This window comes from Ranitomeya imitator, chromosome 3, assembly GCF_032444005.1.
Source record: "Ranitomeya imitator isolate aRanImi1 chromosome 3, aRanImi1.pri, whole genome shotgun sequence".
Taxonomy (NCBI): domain Eukaryota; kingdom Metazoa; phylum Chordata; class Amphibia; order Anura; family Dendrobatidae; genus Ranitomeya; species Ranitomeya imitator.
The window spans coordinates 464,382,764-464,403,531 of record NC_091284.1 but is presented as its reverse complement, the minus strand read 5'-3'; the positions used below and the strand labels follow the sequence as shown (position 1 = coordinate 464,403,531).

The following is a 20,768-nucleotide window of genomic DNA, read 5'->3' as shown; positions in this document are numbered from 1 at the left end:
AATGTCAGCTTTGCACCAAACAATAAGCTTTCACCCAACCCGAGATCACGAAAAATGGAGACGATACGGGTATTGGAAAATTGCGCACTTTTTTTTTTTAAGCAAAGCTTGGAATTTTTTTTCACCACTTCGATAAAAAAGAACCAAGACATGTTAGGTGTTACTGAACTCGTAATGACCTGGAGAATCATAATGTCAGTCCAATTTTAGCATTTGGGGAACCTAGCAAAAAAGCCAATCAAATAACAAGTGTGGGATTGCACTTTTTTTGTAATTTCACCGCAGTTGGAATTTTTTTCCCGTTTTCTAGTACACAACATGGTAAAACCAATGGTGTCGTTCAAAAGCACAACTTGTCTCACAAAATACAAGCCTCACATGGCCATATTCATGGAACAAAAAAGCTATGGCTCTGGGAAGAAGGGGAGCAAAAAACAGAAATTAAAAACGAAAATGGGCAGGATCTCGTCCCGCAAAAAATAAGCCCTCGCCATATTGACAGAAAAATAAAAAAGTTATGGCTCTGGGAAGGAGGGGAGCACATAACGAAAACAAAACCGAAAAAAACGCCGGTAATTAAGGGGCTAAAACGCCCCCTTTCGCCTCATTAAAAAAAAAAAACAAAAACCAATCAAACACACATATCGGGAATTGCTGTGTTCAGGATCGCCCAACCTATTGATAAAAAAAAAGGATTAACCTGATCGCTAAACGGTGTAGCGAGAAAAAAAGTAAAAAGGCCAGAATTACGCTTTTTTTTGGTTGCCGCAACATCGCTTTAAAATGAAATGACCTGAAGAATCATCCAGTCCAGTAATCATGCCCGGACTGTAGCAGTGCACATAGGACCTTGATGACGGTAGTGGACTTTGAGACGGCATAGGGTGAAGTATGACTAACTCGCCATTTAGGCAATGCACCTTTTACCTGTCACCTCCAGGGTTGAAGGAAGCATTTATGTGTTAATCTGTGTTCCTTGATATGCTCTGCACAAAACCCTTTTGCAGAGGCTCACAGTAGCAGGGATCTCTTTATATATATGAGGGCAATTGGCTTTAGCACTTTAATGATTTTAGATTGAAACTACCACACTGTGAGGTGCTTTATTTGCCCTAAGGACCACCAAGGTCCACTCAGAGGGGTATACATACCTAGTGCATGGAAATAATAGGAAGTATAACCTTGGGTCTTCCCTGTATCAAATTATAATATACTACACAGCCGGGCATTTCTGTTATGTTTAATGTATATTGCTATATACTATATGATATTTGGATCTAATTGTTTGTTCAATGTGGAACAAGTTTTAAATGTTTTTATTAGTGTGTTCTGTCTGTTTTTTCTTTGGTGTGTCAAATAAAATTTGGTAATTTTTTGAATAGTATTTCTTTGTCTTGTGGTTGATCCTACAAGTATATGCATGTACCTGTTTCTTTATGGTTTTTGTGACCTGAAGAATCATAATGGCAGGTCAGTTATAGCATTTAGGGAACCTAGCAAAAAAGCCAAACAAATAACAAGTGTGGGATTGCACTTTTTTTGCAATTTCACAACACTTGGAATTTTTTTCACGTTTTCTAGTACACAACATGGTAAAACCAATGGTGTCGTTCAAAAGCACAACTTGTCTCACAAAATACAAGCCTCACATGGCCATATTCATGGAAAAATTAAAAGCTATGGCTCGGAAGAAGGGGAGCGAAAAACAGAAATTAAAAACGAAAATGGGTAGGGTCTCTAAGGGGTTAAGAATGGACTGGAGAGGTGTGAAAGTGTTGGATGGGAAGATATATAAAAAGGATGTTGCAGAAATTGAGGCAGAGATAAAAGCATGTAATAATTTTTGTTAACTCAAGGTTAAAGAAATGGGAGATACAGGAAAGGTTTTTGATTTAGATGAAGCATAAGTGTTTAAGGGACAGAGCAGAGTCAAAAGTTACATGCAGCAAACTTGTGAGACGGGAAATGAGAAACTTTGGTTAGGTCAAAGGTAGAAGAAGAGTTCAAGGTGGATATGTTGTTTAAGGAGTTTTGAGACAAATGAGAATAGTGATATGAGAGAGCTGAACATAGCAAGAGCTAAAGGGATGCTTTCTTGAGGAATAGTGTGATGACCTAATGTTTAAAAGAGGAAAGAAAGGTATGGATATGGGCTGGAGAAAGCCAGGGCTGTGGAGTCGGAGTTGGAGCCCATTTTGGTGGAGTCGGTGTCATGGAAATTGAGGAGTCGGAGGCTTGGCTTACCGATTCCACAGCCCTGGAGAAAGCAGTGGTAAAGTTGGGATTGCATAAGGTCAAGCACACTAGTGGAAATATGCGATTTGGAGATATAATTGGAAAGCTTTTATTTAGTGGTGACAATGAAGGTTATGAAGAAAGGGCATTGACCAGTGATGCTGTGGGATTGTTGGTTAAAAAATTGTATAATGAATTTAATCTTGACTTAGTAGTAGAAGCCACAGTCCTCTGCTAAAATGAAAAGTGGGAGAGAGCATCAGGAGAAAGTAGGGAATTCAAAGTATGAAATTACCAATTACTGTTATGGAATAGACACAATATGAGTGGTAAAGTAGTCCGGTTTGGCAGACTGAAGGAAAGACTTGTATTTAAAAACTACTTGCTTGATAGAGGGGGTATTGATAGTATTTTGTTTTTCACATGACTGGTTCCCTTTAAAGAAGAGGGCCCCTATGCAGGAATTACTTTTGTGCCCCCCACATCCCACCCATCTTAAGTAAATTGTCATGCAACGTGTTGTACAGAGATCAGAAAATCACAATACACTTCCCACAACTCAAGACACATGAAACAAGAACAAAACATACACATGACATCACTCCAGATGAGAGCCAGACAGAGCTCCATTTCTAATTTGAACTAAAGACAGCTAGACTTAAAAATGAGCACCAAAAAGGCCTGAGATAGAACAGACCAAAAACTGAGAAATATTATGGTACTTTAATTGCTAATGAAAATTACCAGGTGTGAAAAGTAGTGAGAAACACATGAAAAGATGTACAGAGGGAAAGGGATGGAAACCGACATAGTAGGATAGGTAGGGAATGGATGGTGAGAGTGAATAGTGATCGAAATAATGAGCTTTGAGGAATGCTGAAATAAGAGGTGCGGGTGAAAACAGACATACGTGTGAATTAGCGAGATGGATGATGAAGTCATAAGGCAGTGATAATAGGATGGGAGAATATAGCCCATGAGATTAGATTTTGTTATATTTCTAATGTGTACTAAAGGTGCTGCATCCAAACCAATAATTTAAATGATGAAAATAACCCTTGAATGCAGAAAAACCAGTGGCTTAGGTGGGATTTCTTGGTCACGTTGCTGCCAATACCGTACAGAAAAGTATGTTTAGATAGCTTTCCAGGTGTCACGTTTGCAAGACTTAAAGGGAACCTGTCACCTGAATTTGGCGGGACTGGTTTTGGGTCATATGGGCGGAGTTTTCGGGTGTTTGATTCACCCTTTCCTTACCTGCTGGCTGCATGCTGGCTGCAATATTGGATTGAAGTTCATTCTCTGTCCTCCTTAGTACACACCTGCGCAAAGTAATCTTACCTAGCGCAGGCATGTACTATGGAGGACAGAGAATGAACTTCAATCCAATATTTCGGCCAGCATGCAGCCAGCAGGTAAGGAAAGGGTGAATCAAACACCCGAAAACTCCGCCCATATGACCCAAAACTGGTCCCGCCAAATTCAGGTGACAGGTTCCCTTTAACATCACTCTAATCCCTTCCAACCATGTGTGTAACAGCTGGTCTGTCAATACGGTAGAGGTGCTCTGCTGGATGGAAATAGCCAAGGTACTGCACGGAATCAGGTGTTGTGTCGTTATGGTAGTGTCCACCTTCACCGTGATGACTGAAGCAGTGGGTATGTTCAACACGCAGGTCCAAGCCCTAAAATGTAACATATAATTGTTAGGAACAGAAAAAATATTTACCCCTTCGTGGCCAAGCCAATTTTGACCTTAACCCCTTTCTGCCATTAGACGTACTATTGCGTCCATGTGGGGTGGGCTTTACTTCCCAAGGACGCAATAGTACGTCATATGCGATCGGCAGCGCTCACGGGGGGAGCGCCGCCGATCGCGGCCGGGTGTCAGCTGTTTATCGCAGCTGACATCCGGCACTATGTGCCAGGAGCGGTCACAGACCGCCCCCGGCACATTAACCCCCGGCACACCGCGATCAAAGATGATCGCGATGTGCCGGCGGTACAGGGAAGCACCGCGCAGGGAGGGGGCTCCCTGCGGGCTTCCCTGAGCCCCCCGCAGCAACGCGATGTGATCGCGTTGCTGCGAGGGTCTCACCTCCCTCCCTGCTCCCTCCAGCCCCGGATCCAAGATGGCCGCGGATCCGGGTCCTGCAGGGAGGGAGGTGGCTTCACAGAGCCTGCTCAGAGCAGGCACTGTGAAGCAGCCTGCACTCCTATCAGATCAGTGATCTGACAGAGTGCTGTGCAAACTGTCAGATCACTGATCTGTGATGTCCCCCCCTGGGACAAAGTAAAAAAGTAAAAAAAAAAATTTCAAATGTGTAAAAAAAAATAAAAAAAAATATTCCAAAATAATGAAAAAAAAAATAAAAATATTATTCCCATAAATACATTTCTTTATCTAAATAAAAAAAAACAAACAATAAAAGTACACATATTTAGTATCGCCGCGTCCGTAACGGCCCGACCTATAAAACTGGCCCACTAGTTAACCCCTTCAGTAAACACCGTAAGAAAAAAAAACGAGGCAAAAAACAACGCTTTATTATCATACCGCCGAACAAAAAGTGGAATAACACGCGATCAAAAAGACAGATATAGCTAACCATGGTACCGCTGAAAACGTCATCTTGTCCCGCAAAAAACGAGCCGCCATACAGCATCATCAGCAAAAAAATAAAAAAGTTATAGTCCTGAGAATAAAGCGATGCAAAAATAATTATTTTTTCTATAAAATAGTTTTTATCGTATAAAAGCGCCAAAACATAAAAAAATGATATAAATGAGGTGTCGCTGTAATCGTACTGACCCGAAGAATAAAACTGCTTCATCAATTTTACCAAACGCGGAACGGTATAAACGCCTCCCCCAAAAGAAATTCATGAATAGCTGGTTTTTGGTCATTCTGCCTCACAAAAATCGGAATAAAAAGCGATCAAAAAATGTCACGTGCCCGAAAATGTTACCAATAAAAACATCAACTCGTCCCGCAAAAAACAAGACCTCACATGACTCTGTGGACCAGAATATAGAAAAATTATAGCTCTCAAAATGTGGTAACGCAAAAAATATTTTTTGCAATAAAAAGCGTCTTTCAGTGTGTGACGGCTGCCAATCATAAAAATCCGCTAAAAAACCCGCTATAAAAGTAAATCAAACCCCCCTTCATCACCCCCTTAGTTAGGGAAAAATTAAAAAAATGTATTTATTTCCATTTTCCCATTAGGGCTAGGGTTAGAGTTAGGGCTAGGGTTAGGGCTAGGGTTAGGGCTAGGGTTAGGGCTAGGGTTAGGGTTAGGGTTAGGGCTAGGGTTAGGGCTAGGGTTAGGGCTAGGGTTAGGGCTAGGGTTAGGGCTAGGGTTAGGGCTAGGGTTAGGGCTAGGGCTACAGTTTGGGTTGGGGCTAAAGTTACAGTTAGGGTTTAGATTACATTTACGGTTGGGAATAGGGTTGGGATTAGGGTTAGGGGTGTGTCAGGGTTAGAGGTGTGGTTAGGGTTACTGTTGGGATTAGGGTTAGGGATGTGTTTGGATTAGGGTTTCAGTTATAATTGGGGGGTTTCCACTGTTTAGGCACATCAGGGGCTCTCCAAACGCGACATGGCGTCCGATCTCAATTCCAGCCAATTCTGCGTTGAAAAAGTAAAACAGTGCTTCTTCCCTTCCGAGCTCTCCCGTGTGCCCAAACAGGGGTTTACCCCAACATATGGGGTATCAGCGTACTCAGGACAAATAGGACAACAACTTTTGGGGTCCAATTTCTCCTGCTACCCTTGGGAAAATACAAAACTCGGGGCTAAAACATATTTTTTGTGGGAAAAAAAAAAGATTTTTTATTTTCACGGCTCTGCGTTATAAACTGTAGTGAAACACTTGGGGGTTCAAAGTTCTCACAACACATCTAGACTAGTTCCCTGGGGGGTCTAGTTTCCAATATGGGGTCACTTGTGGGGGGTTTCTACTGTTTAGGTACATTAGGGGTTCTGCAAACGCAATGTGACGTCTGCAGACCATTCCATCTAAGTCTGCATTCCAAATGGCGCTCCTTCCCTTCCGAGCTCTGCCATGCGCTCAAACGTTGGTTTCCCCCAACATACGGGGTATCAACGTACTCAGGACAAATTGGACAACAACTTTTGGGGTCGAATTTCTCCTCTTACCCTCGGGAAAATACAAAACTGGGGGCTAAAAAATAATTTTGGGGGGAAAGATTTTTTTTTTAAATTTTCACGGCTCTGCGTTACAAACTGTAGTGAAACACTTGGGGGTTCAAAGCTATCACAACACATCTAGATGAGTTCCTTAGGGGGTCTAGTTTCCAAAATGGTGTCACTTGTGGGAGGTTTCTACTGTTTAGGTACATTAGGGGCTCTGCAAATGCAATGTGACACCTGCAGACCATTCCATCTAAGTCCTCATTCCAAATGGAGCTCCTTCCCTTCCGAGCCCTCCCATGCGCCCAAACAGTGGTTCCCCCCCACATATGGGGTATCAGCGCACTCAGGACAAATTGGACAACAAATTGTGGGGTCGAATTTCTCCTTTTACCCTCGGGAAAATACAAAACTGGGGGCTAAAAAATAATTTTTGTGGGAAAAAATTTTTGTTTTATTTTTACGGCTCTCCATTATAAACTTCTGTGAAGCCCTTGGTGGGTCAAAGCGCTCAGCACACATCTAGATAAGTTCCTAAGGGGGTCTACTTTCCAAAATGGTGTCACTTGTGGGGGGTTTCTACTGTTTAGGTACATTAGGGGCTCTGCAAACGCAATGTGACACCTGCAGACCATTCCATCTAAGTCTGCATTCAAATGGCACTCCTTCCCTTCTGAGCCCTCCCATGTGCCCAAACAGTGGTTCCCCCCACATATGGTGTATCATCGCACTCAGGACAAATTGGGCAACAAATTTTGGGGTCCAATTTCTCCTGTTACCCTCAGGAAAATACAAAACTGGGGGCTAAAAAAATAATTTTTGTGGGAAAAAAATTTTGTTTTATTTTTACGGCTCTGCATTATAAACTTCTGTGAAGCACTTGGTGGGTCAAAGTGCTCACCACACCTCTAGATAAGTTCCTTAGGGGGTCTACTTTCCAAAATGGTGTCACTTGTGGGGGGTTTCAATGTTTAGGCACATCAGTGGCTCTTCAAACGCAACATGACGTCCCATCTCAATTCCTGTCAATTTTGCATTGAAAAGTCAAACGGCGCTCCTTCCCTTCCGAGCTCTCCCATCCGCCCAAACAGTGGTTTACCCCCACATATGGGCTATCAGCGTACTCAGGACAAATTGTACAACAACTTTTGGGGTCCAATTTCTTCTCTTACCCTTGGGAAAATAAAAAATTGGGGGCGAAAAGATAATTTTTGTGAAAAAATATGATTTTTTATTTTTACGGTTCTACATTATAAACTTCTGTGAAGCACTTGTTGGGTCAAAGTGCTCACCACACCTCTAGATAAGTTCCTTAGGGGGTCTACTTTGCAAAATGGTGTCACTTGTGGGGGGTTTCAATGTTTAGCCACATTAGGGGCTCTCCAAACGAAACATGGCGTCCCATCTCAATTCCAGTCAATTTTGCATTGAAAAGTCAAATGGCACTCCTTCGCTTCCGAGCTCTGCCATGCGCCCAAACAGTGGTTTACCCCCACATGTGGGGTATTGGCATACTCAGGACAAATTGTACAACAATGTTTGGGGTCCATTTTCTCCGGTTACCCTTGGTAAAATAAAACAAATTGGAGCTGAATTAAATTTTTTGTGAAAAAAAGTTAAATGTTCATTTTTATTTAAACATTCAAAAAATTCCTGTGAAGCACCAGAAGGGTTAATAAACTTCTTGAATATGGTTTTGAGCACCTTGAGGGGTGTAGTTTTTAGAATGGTGTCACACTTGGGTATTTTCTATCATATAGACCCCTCAAAATGACTTCAAATGAGATGTGGTCCCTAAAATAAAATGGTGTTGTAGAAATGAGAAATTGCTGGTCAACTTTTAACCCTTATAACTCCCTAACAAAAAAAAATTTTGGTTCCAAAATTGTGCTGATGTAAAGTAGACATGTGGGAAATGTTACTTATTAAGTATTTTGTGTGACATATCTCTGTGATTTAATTGCATAAAAATTCAAAGTTGGAAAATTGCGAAATTTTCATAATTTTCGCCAAATTTCCGTTTTTTTCACAAATAAACGCAGGTACTATCAAATAATTTTTACCATTGTCATGAAGTACAATATGTCACGAGAAAACAATGTCAGAATCACCAGGATCCATTGAAGCGTTCCAGAGTTATAACCTCATAAAGGGACAGTGGTCAGAATTGTAAAAATTGGCCCGGTCATTAACGTGCAAACCACCCTTGGGGGTAAAGGGGTTAATGACCAGGCCAAATGATTCAATTTTGACCAGTGTCACTTTATGAGGTAATAACTCTGGAACGCTTCAACGGATCCAATGGATTCTGAGTGTTTTTTCATATTGTACTTTATGATAGTACAAATTTGTTCAATATGACTTGGGTCTATTTGGGAAAATTTCAAAAATGATGCAACTTTCAAACCTTTAATTATTATGCCCTTAAATCAGAACGTTATGTTACACAAAATAGTTAATAAACAACATTTCCCAGATGTCAACTTTACAGCTGCATAATTTTTTAAACATTTGGTTTTAGTTAGTAAGTTAGAAGGGTTAAACGTTGATCAGACATTTCTAACTTTTCCAGCAAAATGTGCAAAACAATTTTTTAAGGGATCACATCACATTTTAAATGTTTATATGACACCCCTCAAAGTACTCAAAACCACCTTCAAGAAGCTTATTAACCCTTTAGGAGCTTCACAGGAACTAAAGCAATGTGGTAGGTAAAAAAACGAGCATTTAACATTTACAATTTACAGGAGAAAATAGAAACCAAAATTTGTTGTGCAATTTCTCCTGAGTACACAGATACCCTATATGTGGTCGAAAACTAGATGAAATGGTCTGCAGGCGTCATGTTGCATTTGGATAGCCTCTGATGTGACTAAACAGTGAAAACCCCCAAAAGTTAGCCCATTTTAGAAACTACACCCCTCAAGGATTTTATACAGGGGTATAGTGAGAATTTTGGACCCACAGATACTACACAGACTTTGACAACATTAGGTCATCATATTGCAAATTTTCATTTTTTTCATGAAAAGCTTGTCATTTTCACAATGGACAGTAGGAGAAACCAGACTCCATAATTAGTTGTGCAATTTGTCCCAAATGTGACGATACCCCCATATGTGGTCAAAAACTTGTGCTTGGGCACGTGGCAGGACTAAGAAAGGAAAGAGCGCTATCTGCCTGGGATAGGTTGTGAATGCTACATCGCATTTCACGGGCCCCTAATATGTGAAAGTAGCAGAACCCCCCCCACAAGTAACCTCATTTTGAAAACTTGACCACTCAATGAATTCCACTAGGGGTGTAGTGAGTATTACTTAAACCTAAAATAATTTTATAACACTGAAATGAGAAAATATGACATTTTAGTGGTAAAAATATAAATTTTTGTATTTGCTGCAAATTTCTCAGGTACACAAGGGTTAATAGGTGAAACTAGACCCCACAATTTATTGCACAATTTCTCCCAAACACGGGACTGCCCCATATGTTGTGAGCCCTCGTGGGCAGGGTCCCCTCTCCTCCTATACCAGTCGTGACTTCTATTGCTTAAAGAAGTTGTCCACTACTATAAAGTTGTTTTTTTTCCATAAATTTTGCTATTATGTGCCACTGAAAACATATTTATTTCAGCAATATTACCTGTTATCATGCTGTAGCAGCACATCTTTAGTGCTGGATCCAGCTCTCATTGGGTTAATCGACAACTTCCTTTCTCCTGAGTTATTGTGGTCTAATACTACAAGTTCCATAATGCATTGCACTCGCCTGTAACTCTGCACCTGGCACACCCACTCCAAAACACACCCAAACCCCTCCTCTCTGTTCAGGCTGATGAGGAGAGATCACATCTTGGTCACAAGCTGAAAGCAGCACCAAGAACTGCACAACCATGGTGATCAAGCTTTGAGCTTTTTTTCTTTCTCATCTATTTCATAGTATAGTTTAGTATACATATATGATATACTGTAAAGAGATCTCACTGCGTATATGTCTTAGATATGTAAATTACACAGTACATGTGTGGGTATATATGTTCATCTACATACACTTGTGTGCATGTATATATTATGTGTGTTCATATTTTACACTATTTGTGCTCATATACAGGCACAGTCCGGCCGCATATTGGCCTCCCACTACTTCCGTCCAGTCAGCAACCACATAGCGTTTTAGGACTGTTTCTCCGCGGCATAACGCGGAGTAACGCAGTCCTTTAACGCTGTCATTAGTCGTCTAAGTGTGCCCAATTTTTAACTATTGATGCTGCCTATGCAGCATCAATAATAAAAACATATGATGTTAAAAGTAATACAAAAAAAAAAATTACATTATATTCTCACCTTCCGCGCCAGCCATTCACACTACTCGCGATGATCCGGTCCAAATAATGCATTGCTGCAATGCCCGAACATGACGTAGCGTTCTCGCGAGACCGCTACATCATCACGGGTTATGGACGCAAGGCATTACTGGCAACGGAACGTCACGACATGGCCTGGATGCGGGGGACGCCGGAAGGTGAGTATATAACTATTTTTATTTTATTTCTTTTTTTTTTAACAGGGATATGGTGCCCACATTGCAATATACTATGTGGGCTTTGTTATAAACTACGTGGGCTGTATTATATACTACATACATAATACATATTCTAGAGTACTCAATGCGTTACAATCTGGTCAACATCTAGTAAATCTTATTCACGCAGCGTTTCCCAGCTGAAAACAAAATGGCAAATTACTAGGCAGAAACATGTGTTAACACTGTGATAAAGTGCATAGTGCTAATAAGGTGATACATAGAGTGCTTACTCATGTGGGTATGGTGCCCGCTGAGTACATAGCTCCAACACACGTTTCGCAATATTTGCTTCTTCGCGAGGCTTGTGTACTGCTGCTTCAGATTGTTGTATCATCACTAGTGTTGAGCATTCCGATACTGCAAATATCGGGTATCGGCCGATATTCGCTGTATCGGAATTCCGATACCGAGTTACGATATTTTTGCGATATCGAAAATCGGAAATTCCTATAGTGCAATTATGCAGTATAATAAAGTGTGGGCGGTGCGTGAGCGGAGACTGGGTGTGTGTGTGCGGGCGGTGTCTGTGCAAGACCGTGGGGCTCTCTGCGTGTGTGCCGGGGCTCTATGCGGCGTGCGGGGTCTCTGTGCTGCTTGCGGGGTGTCTCTGCGGCGGGCGTGGTCTCTGTGCGGCGGGCGTCATCTCTGTGCGGCGGGCGTGATCTCTGTGCGGCAGGCGGGGTCTCTGCGGGGCTCTATGCAGCGTGCGGGGTCTCTGTGCGGCTTGCGGGGTGACTGCGGCGGGCGTGGTCTCTGTGCGGTGGGCGTGGTCTCTGCGGCGTGTCTCTGTGCGGGGTGTCTCAGTGCGGACATCGTCCGATGGGACTACAAGTCCTGCAGTGCATCACTGAGGTTACTCTAGTTCACTGGTCACTTTATGGTATTTGCTGCGTGGGAAAATGTCATAGCAATGGCATAAAGTGAGACTAAGGATTATTTTCTCACAGGGGCGTAGGAATACATTATGGAAGGATACCTTCCATCATTGTGTTCCTGGAGCCCCTGGAGAGGGGTTGCATCAGCTGATGCTCCTGCTCTCCACGGGAGATTGTCGTGGGACACTCGTTTTAATTGGATTTCTGTGGATCAGGGAGTATAGTGTTTGTTTATTATTTTAATTTTTTTTTACAGGTGACAATGGCTTCGGGGAACAAAGTGACAAGTGATGGTGAGTATGCACTCTATGTTATATGTACTGTATGTCTGTATGTATGTTGTATGTACTGTATGTCTGTATGTATGTATGTTGTATGTATGTACTGTATGTCGCATGGTGCATGTCGTCGCATGGTGCATGTAGCATGTCATTGCATGGTGCATGTCGTCGCATGGTGCATGTCGTCGCATGGTGCATGTCGCATGTCGTCGCATGGTGCATGTCGTCGCATGGTGCATGTTGTCGCATGGTGCATGTCGTCGCATGTTGCATGTCGTCGCATGGTGCAAGTCGTCGCATGGTGCATGGTGTCACATGTTACATGGTATGTGTTGTATGTATGTATGTACTGTGTATGTGTTTTTTTTTTTTTTTTACATTCAACACATTAGCCGGATGATGGGACTACTACTGTCCCATCATTGGCTAATGTGTCACTCACTGTCAGTGTAGCAGGCAGAGCCCGATGGGACTTGTTGGCCCTATCGGACGATGCCTACACACACACACACCCCAATGACAACACACACACACACCCCCCAATGACAACCCCCCCAGCAGACCCCCGGCGCCGGCACGCACATACCGGCTAATGCGTCACTCACTGTCAGTGTAGCAGGCAGAGCCCGATGGGACTTGCTGGCCCTATCGGACGATGCCTACACACTCACACACGCACCCCAATGACAACACACACACACACACCCCAATGACAACCCCCCCAGCAGACCCCCGGCGCCGTCACGCACATACCGGCGCCGTCACGCAGACCCCCGGCGTCCGCACAACAATGATCCCAGCACAGCCCCGCCCACCCCAGCACAGCCCCGCAGGCAGCCCCGCCCACAGCCCAGTCACTCTTGAGGAGTGACCGCTGTCTGTGGGGGCTGGTCACGCCTGCTCCTGACGTCACGTCAATTTCCATAGTCTGGAAATTGACGTGACATCGGCGGAAATAAGCGGCGGCTGCAGCCTGGGGGTCACGTGACCCGGACTCAGCTGCTGGAATAGCGCCGCTCACAGGCGAAAACGGCAACATAAGGTATTAGCACAATTTATTAGGGGCCCCGGGGGGATACATTGGGGGGTTAATTGAAAGTAGTGGACAACCCCTTTAAGATTAATGTACTCGTTTTTATTATGTATACCCCTTTTCACATGTTAAGCGCCATGGAATAAATGGAGCTATAAAAATAAATAGTAATAATATGTTGTCAGAAATTACTGTTAGGTCACACATCAGTGCTGAGAAGGAAGGAGAGCTATTTGGATATTTTGCTAGAATAGTTTGGGGCTCCGCAAATGTTGCTTGCACAGATGTCAAATCAAAGGAAAAACCCCAAAGTGACCCCATTGTAGAAATTGCACCTCTCAATGAAATAATCTACGGCTGCAGTGAGAATTTTTGTAACATCCAAGCCAGGATTTTCTTTCTGGAGAATTGCATTACATTATGCCCCTCATACAGTGTAGAGCCCCCATATATTAGAGCGCCCTCATACATTATGCCCAGCTTGTGCTTCTAACGATACGCACCCGTAAATTGTTAAAGCGAACCTGTCACCAGGTTTGGCTGATATAAGATACGGCCACCGCCTATCAGGGCTTATCTACAGTATTCTATAATGCTGTAGATAAGCCCGCGATCTGACCTGAAAGATAAGAAAAACAAGTTTTATTATACTCACCTGAGGAGCGGTCTGGTCCGATGGGCGTCACAGGTCTGGGTCCGGCGCCTCCCATCTTCTTATGATCGCCGCCCTCCTGTTTGTTTCATGGCTCCCGGGTATCGCGCTCCTGTGCAGGTGTACTTATCTGCCCAGAGCAAAGTACCGCAGTTCGCAGGTGCTGGGCCTCTGACCTTTTCCAGTACCTGCACACTGCAGTATTTTGACTTGCCCTCAACAGGGCAGATAAGTACGCCTGCGCAGGATCGCGATGCCGCGGAGCCTTAAAGCAAGTAGGAGGGCGGCGATCATAAGGTGGGAGGCGCCGGACCCGGACCTGCGACACCCATTGGACCGGACCGCCCCGCAGGTGAGTATAATAAAACTTATTTTTCTTATCTTTCAGGTCAGATTGGGGGCTTATCTACAGCATTGTAGAATGCTGTAGATAAGCTCTGAAAGGCGGTGGCCGTATCTCATATCAGCCAAACCTGGTGACAGGTTCGCTTTAAGTGCCTTGTCTAAATTACCATACAATAATGCCAAACATGTGACCATCTACTGTGGTTTAGGCACAGTGAGGCTCAAAAGGAAGGGGGCATTTGGATGCGCAGCATTCACTGGATTTTATTTGAGGGGGTGGGAGCCATGTCGCTTTTCCAGAGTCTTTGTTCTACCAGTAATGTGGGAACCCACTATAGTTTGAGTGACAGATAACGGACCTGAGTGGGATCTGGTTTTGTGCTGGATAAATTGGGGTTTTTATTGGTAATATTTTGGAGTACATAATATTTTTCTATTGCGTCCAGAATAAGACGATCACATTCTTGTGTTCTATGCTGAGCACTTAGGTCGGGGTTTCTGTGTAAATCCCACAAAAATGCGATTCAGGTGAAACCCCCAGCAGAAGCACCCACCATAATGAGGCAGATGAAGACACTTCGTACTCAGTTTGGCATCTGCTATGGTGGTAGCCATCTTTTTAGGCGTTCACAGATCTGTGGTCTCCCACACTTGTGTGCTATAAAGACGCTGAAAATCATGGGACAGCGCCGGGACACAGACCAGTGGCTCCATCTGCCTTATAAGTGATTGGTTCCATCTGGGTTTTTTTCTGAATCGCAGTTTTGAGGAATTTACATGGAAACCTTGACGTAAGCGCTCAGCGGAGAGTGCAGTATAAATGTGAGCTGAGCCATATTCCGACTTTTGGGAGGTAGAATGAACAAATGGACAGCAGTACAATAATAGTTCTTATTTTTATTTTATAAAAAGTATTTTTTTCTTTGACATATTCTGAGAGCTGGAACATTATTTAAAATTTTCAGACACAGAATGAACAGAAAACAGCAATTCAGCTATTGTTTTTATTTTTTTTTGCGCTGTTCACCGTACGGTAAAAATAGTAAGACCGATTTGTCCATTGGGTCAGGACGATTACAGCATGATTTGTGATAAATTTTTATTCAGATTTTTCAAACATAGAATGAACAACAACAATCAATTCAGTTATTGTTTTTTTTTTGAGCCATTCACCATGCGTAAAAATTATAGAGACCATTTGTTTGTCGGGTCGGTACGATTACTGTGATACCAGATTTATATTGCTTTTTTATGCTTTGCCATTTTTCAGACACTAAAAACAATATTTTACAAAAGTGAATTTGATATTTTGCATAGTCTTATTATGAGAGCTGTAACTATTTTTTGCTGACTGAAGAATATTGGGGCTTGTTTTTTGTGGGAGGATTTGGAGTTTTCAGTTATCTTTTTTTTTTTTTTTTTACATACGACTATGATTACTTTTTAGTGAGAAATATGTTTGTTTTGTTTTTACGGCATTTATTATACTAAACAAATAACAGGCCAAAGAGGAAAAAAAATAGATGGTACTCAGTGATGCAGTAAAACAATTTTTACTGTGGAAAATGTATAATTTTTTATTTTGATCTTTGGTTTCATACACTGCAGTACTTGTGTACTGCAGTGCGTCAGTATCTCACTGACACAGCCTGTGATACCCAGCTTATAGCTGGATCTCACATGCCACCGTGCCCTGGGTCATCACATGACCTCAGGGTACCATGGTACCCTTCAGGACCCACAATTCTCATGGCGGCGGGAGTCCGATGGTTACTAAGGGGGTCTTGTGACCTTCTTGCAATAACTTAAATACTGCGGTCGCTATTGACAGCGGTATTTAAAGGGTTATTCGTCCCGATCGGTAGGAAACTCCGGCAGGGTCCGATACTGCAGGATGTCAGCTGTCACGGCCCCTTAACCACTGCCGTTAAAAGGCGTTTCAGCGATCTTTAAGGGGTTAAACAACACAATGTGAGTCCAGTCAATCACACGTCTGTCAAATCAACCTGTCCAGTTATGAAGCAACACCGATTATGAATCAATTTCTCCTGCTGTTGTGCAAATGGAACAGACAACAGGTAGAAATGATAGGAAATTAGGAAGACAACCACTATAAAGGTTCTGCAGGTGGTGACAACAGACCATTTCTTTGTGCTCATGCTTTTTGTCTGTTTTGGTCACTTTTGCATTTGGTCATTGCTTTCACCCCTATAGGTACAGTAGCATGAGGTGGTGTCTATAACCCACAGAAGTTGCTCATGTAGTGCAGCTCAACCGGTATGGCACATCAATGCAAGCTGTGGCAAGCAGTGTAGCTGTGTCTGTCAGCATTGTGTCCAGAGCATGGAGCAGATACCAGGAGACAGGCGAGTACACCAGGAGCTGTGGAGGGGGCAGAAGAAGGCAAACAACCCAACAGCAGGACAGCTACCTCCTCCTTTGTGCAAGCAGTAAGTGCCAGAACTCTGCAAAATAAACTCCACCAGGCCACCAACATGCATGTGTCTGCTCAAACTGTCAGAAACAGATTTCATGAGGGTAGTATTAGGACCCGACGCCCACAAGTGGGTGTTGTGCCTATAGCCCAACACCATGCAGGGCGATTGGCATTTGCCAGGGAATACAAAGATTGGCAGATTCAATATTGGCGCCCTGTGCTCTTCACGGATGAGAGCAGATTCACACTGTGCACATGTGACAGAGTCTGGAGATGCCGTGGAGAAAGTGCTGTTGCCTGCAAAATCCGACAGCATGACCAGATTGGTAGTGAGTAGAGATGAGTGAACATAGTCGGCTCCCACCTTATTCGGCAAGCTATTGCGACTACCAAAGAAGCTGCAGTGGGACCCCGGATACCTGGAGCACTCCCGATAACATATGCAGCTGCGGCGCCGGACACTTCAATATCGGGAGCGCTCCTGGTATCGGGCTTCCCGCTGCAGCTATTCGGTAAGCTCTATTAGCAAATCGAATAAGGAGGGATCCGACAATATTCTCATGTCTAGTAGTGAGTCTGTAATTGTGTGAAGAGGCATTACTTTGGAGGGCCGCACAGCCGTCCTATGTGCTAGCCAGAGGTACCCTGACTGCCATTAGAAGACCATATACAGGTGCACTGGGTTCCTTCTGATGCATGACATTGCTAGGCTTCATGTGGCTGAAGTGTCAGCAGTTCCTGCATGATGAAGGTATTGATGCTATGGACTGGCTTGCCCGATCCCCAGACCTGAATCCAATCGACCACATCTGGGACATCATGTCTCGTTCCATCCGCCAACGCCATGCTGCACCATAGACTGTCCAGGAGTTGACTCAAGCTTTAATCCAGGTCTGGGAGGAGAGCATCTGATGCCTCATCAGGAGCATGCCCAGGCATTGTAGGGAGCTCATACAAGCATGTGGAGGCCACACACACCACTGAGCATCATTTCCTTGTCTTAAGGCATTTGCACTGAAGTAGAATCAGCCAGTAATTTGATTTTTCACTTTGATTTTGAGCATCATTCCAAATCCAGACCTCCATGAGATATTAATTTTGATTTACATTGATAATTTTTAGGCTTTACTTTTCACAATGCATTCCACTATATAATGAATAAAGATCCACAACTTATGCAGTTTCAGATACTCCCTAAAAACACATCTGTTTAGAGCGGCCTATTACTAGTCAAAGTTCTTTTATATATAGACCATTCACTATTTCTCCGAACATAACTCTCCGAATTGTAAAGCCCTGCGGAATATGCACTAAATAAAGATTATTATTATTTGCAACTGGAATATTTCAGCGATATCTAGTTTTCCCCTTGTTTTAGCAGTATATACACACAGCATGGGTATGTAAAAAAAAAACAAGACTAATCTTGAATAAAAAAAAATTAAATAACATTTTGAAAACTTTAATCCCTTTCACAATATTAACCATTAGATTATTCGCAATATTATATTCTTCTGAACTAATGTTGTTAAGTGCCTCCAGCTATGTCTCCTTAACCTCATTTCCATCCTGAAACGCTTTCCATTTAGGTTTTTCTTCATTTTTGGGAATAAGAAGTTGCAAGGGACTAGGTTGAGTGAGTAAGGGGGTTGGGGGAGAGAAATAGTTGTCATGCTGTTTTGCCAAAAATCAACCAGTTTTTGGCAAAAACTCCATGACAGCGATTTCTCTTACCCCCTCCCCTCCCCCCTTTCTTTATTCGCCTGACCTAGCCCCCTGCAATGACTTCTTATTCCCAAGAATGAAGAAAAGCCTAAATAGGGAAGCGCTATAAGGATATAGAAGCAGTTAAGAAAAAAATAGCTGAAGGAATTTGACAGCATTAGTTCAGAAGAATATAAAAAATATTTCAAACAGTGGAAAAACTTTTGGGAGAAGTACGTGACCTAATGGACAGTATTTTGAAGGGGATTAAGGTCTTCAAGATGATATCGTGAATGAAAAAATTTTTAAATAAGTAATTATACTTTTTTTTAGAAACCCCATTATACATACAGTGGGGGAAAAAAAGTATTTAGTCAGCCACCAATTGTGCAAGTTCTCCCGCTTAAAAAGATGAGAGAGGCCTGTAATTGGCATCATAGGTAGACCACAACTATGAGAGTAAAAATTGAGAAAACAAATCCAGAAAATCCCCTTGTGAGATTTGCAAGATTTATTTTGCAAATTATGGTGGAAAATAAGTGTTTGGTCATTAACAAAAGTTCATATTAATATTTTGTTACATATCCTTTGTTGGCAATGACAGAGGTCAAACGTTTTATGGAAGTCTTCTGTTGTGAATTCTGTTGTCGGGCTCCCTCCTGTGGTCATGAATGGTACTTCAGCTGGTTCTGTCCATGGACTTCCTCTGGTGGGTGTTTCTGAGTTTCACAGGTGACGAGGTTAATTCGTTAGCTGCTGCTCTATTTAACTCCACTTAGATCTTTGCTCCATGCCACCTGTCAATGTTCCAGTATTGGTCTAGTTCACTCCTGGATCGTTCTTGTGACCTGTCTTCCCATCAGAAGCTAAGTTCCAGCTTGTATTTCTTGGGTTTGCTATTTTTCTGTCCAGCCTGCTATTTAATTTGTTGTCTTGCTTGCTGGAAGCTCTGGGACGCAGAGGGAGCGCCTCCGCACCGTGAGTCGGTGCGGAGGGTCTTTTTGCGCCCTCTGCGAGGTCTTTTTGTAGGTTTTTGTGCTGACCGCAAAGTAACCTTTCGTATCCTCGGTCTGTTCAGTAAGTCGGGCCTCACTTTGCTAAATCTATTTCATCTCTGTGTTTGTATTTTCATCTTTACTCACCGTCATTATATGTGGGGGGCTGCCTTTTCCTTTGGGGAATTTCTCTGAGGCAAGGTAGGCTTTATTTTTCTATCTTCAGGGCTAGCTAGTTTCTTAGGCTGTGCCGAGTTGCATAGGGAGCGTTAGGCGCAATCCACGGCTATTTCTAGTGTGTTTGATAGGTTTAGGGATTGCGGTCAGCAGAGTTCCCACGTCCCAGAGCTCGTCCTTATTATCAGTAACTATCAGGTCATTCCGTGTGCTCTTAACCACCAGGTCCATTATTGTCCTGACCACCAGGTCATAACAGTCTTCACAAGGTTGGCACACAGAGTTGGTGGTATGTTGGCCCTTTCCTCCATGCAGATCTCCTCTAGAGCAGTGATGTTTTGTGCCTGTCGCTGGGCCACACGGACTTTCAGCTCCCTCCAAAGGCTTTCTATGGGGTTGAGATTTGGAGACTGGCTAGGGCACTCCAGGATCTTCATATGCTTCTTACAAAGCCACTACTTCTTGCCCTGGTAATGTGCTTGGGATCATTATCATACTGAAAGACCCACCCATGTTTCATCTTCAATGCCCTTTCTGATGGCAGGAGGTTTGCACTCAAAATCTCACGATCCATGGCCCCATTCATTCTTTCATGTACACGGATGACTCGTCCTGGTCCCTTTGCAGAGAAACAGCCCCAAAGCATGATGTTGTCACCCCCATGCTTCACAGTAGGCATGGTGTTCTTTGCATGCAACTCAGCATTCTGTCTCTTCTAAACACGACAAATTTTATTTCTACCAAACAGTTCTACTTTGATTTCATCAGACCATAAGACATTCTTCCAATACTCTTGTAAGGATTCCGGACTTTCCTGGTGTCTGTTCGCCCTGATCCAAGATGGAGTCTTGGATCTCGCCCTGTCATGGAACTTCCTGTCTGTCCTGACTATTTAAGTCCGGGTCTTGTGTTCACCTGTGCTTGAGTATTTTGTGCTGCTGGCTCCTGAGCATCTGCTTGCTGGCTAACTCCCTGCTTCTGCAGCTTACTACTCGGTGGTCTGCTTCACCCCATTCAGCTACCTCTCCCCCCTGGAACTGCTGCGACGTGCAGTATACCAGTGGAAGGATTTCCTTTGCGTACCAAACTTTTCCCAGTGTTGTGCCTCTTTGCACACACCAGGTGAACAAGATTCAAGCTGTGCTTTTCTCTCCAAGAAAGATGTACTCATCTACTACGCTTAGATAGCGCTATCTCTTTCTCCCCTCGTCCTCTCTTTTCCGGGACGTCATTCACAGGACGCATCATCTGTGAACAATTGGACTCCTACTAAAAAGTACTGTGCACACATGTG

General features: G+C 43.2%; 1 protein-coding gene across 2 annotated transcripts in view; it reads right to left on the bottom strand.

The window, feature by feature from the left end:
- Positions 1 to 3,689: 3,689 nt before the first annotated feature.
- Positions 3,690 to 20,768, bottom strand: part of C3H11orf54 (chromosome 3 C11orf54 homolog) — an 81,846-nt gene continuing 64,767 nt past the window's right edge. For both annotated transcript variants that reach the window (XM_069757430.1, XM_069757431.1), the window contains one exon: positions 3,690 to 3,920. In XM_069757430.1, coding sequence (XP_069613531.1) covers positions 3,747 to 3,920 — 174 coding nt within the window. In that variant the 3' untranslated portion in view covers positions 3,690 to 3,746. The remainder of the gene's footprint in view (positions 3,921 to 20,768) is intronic.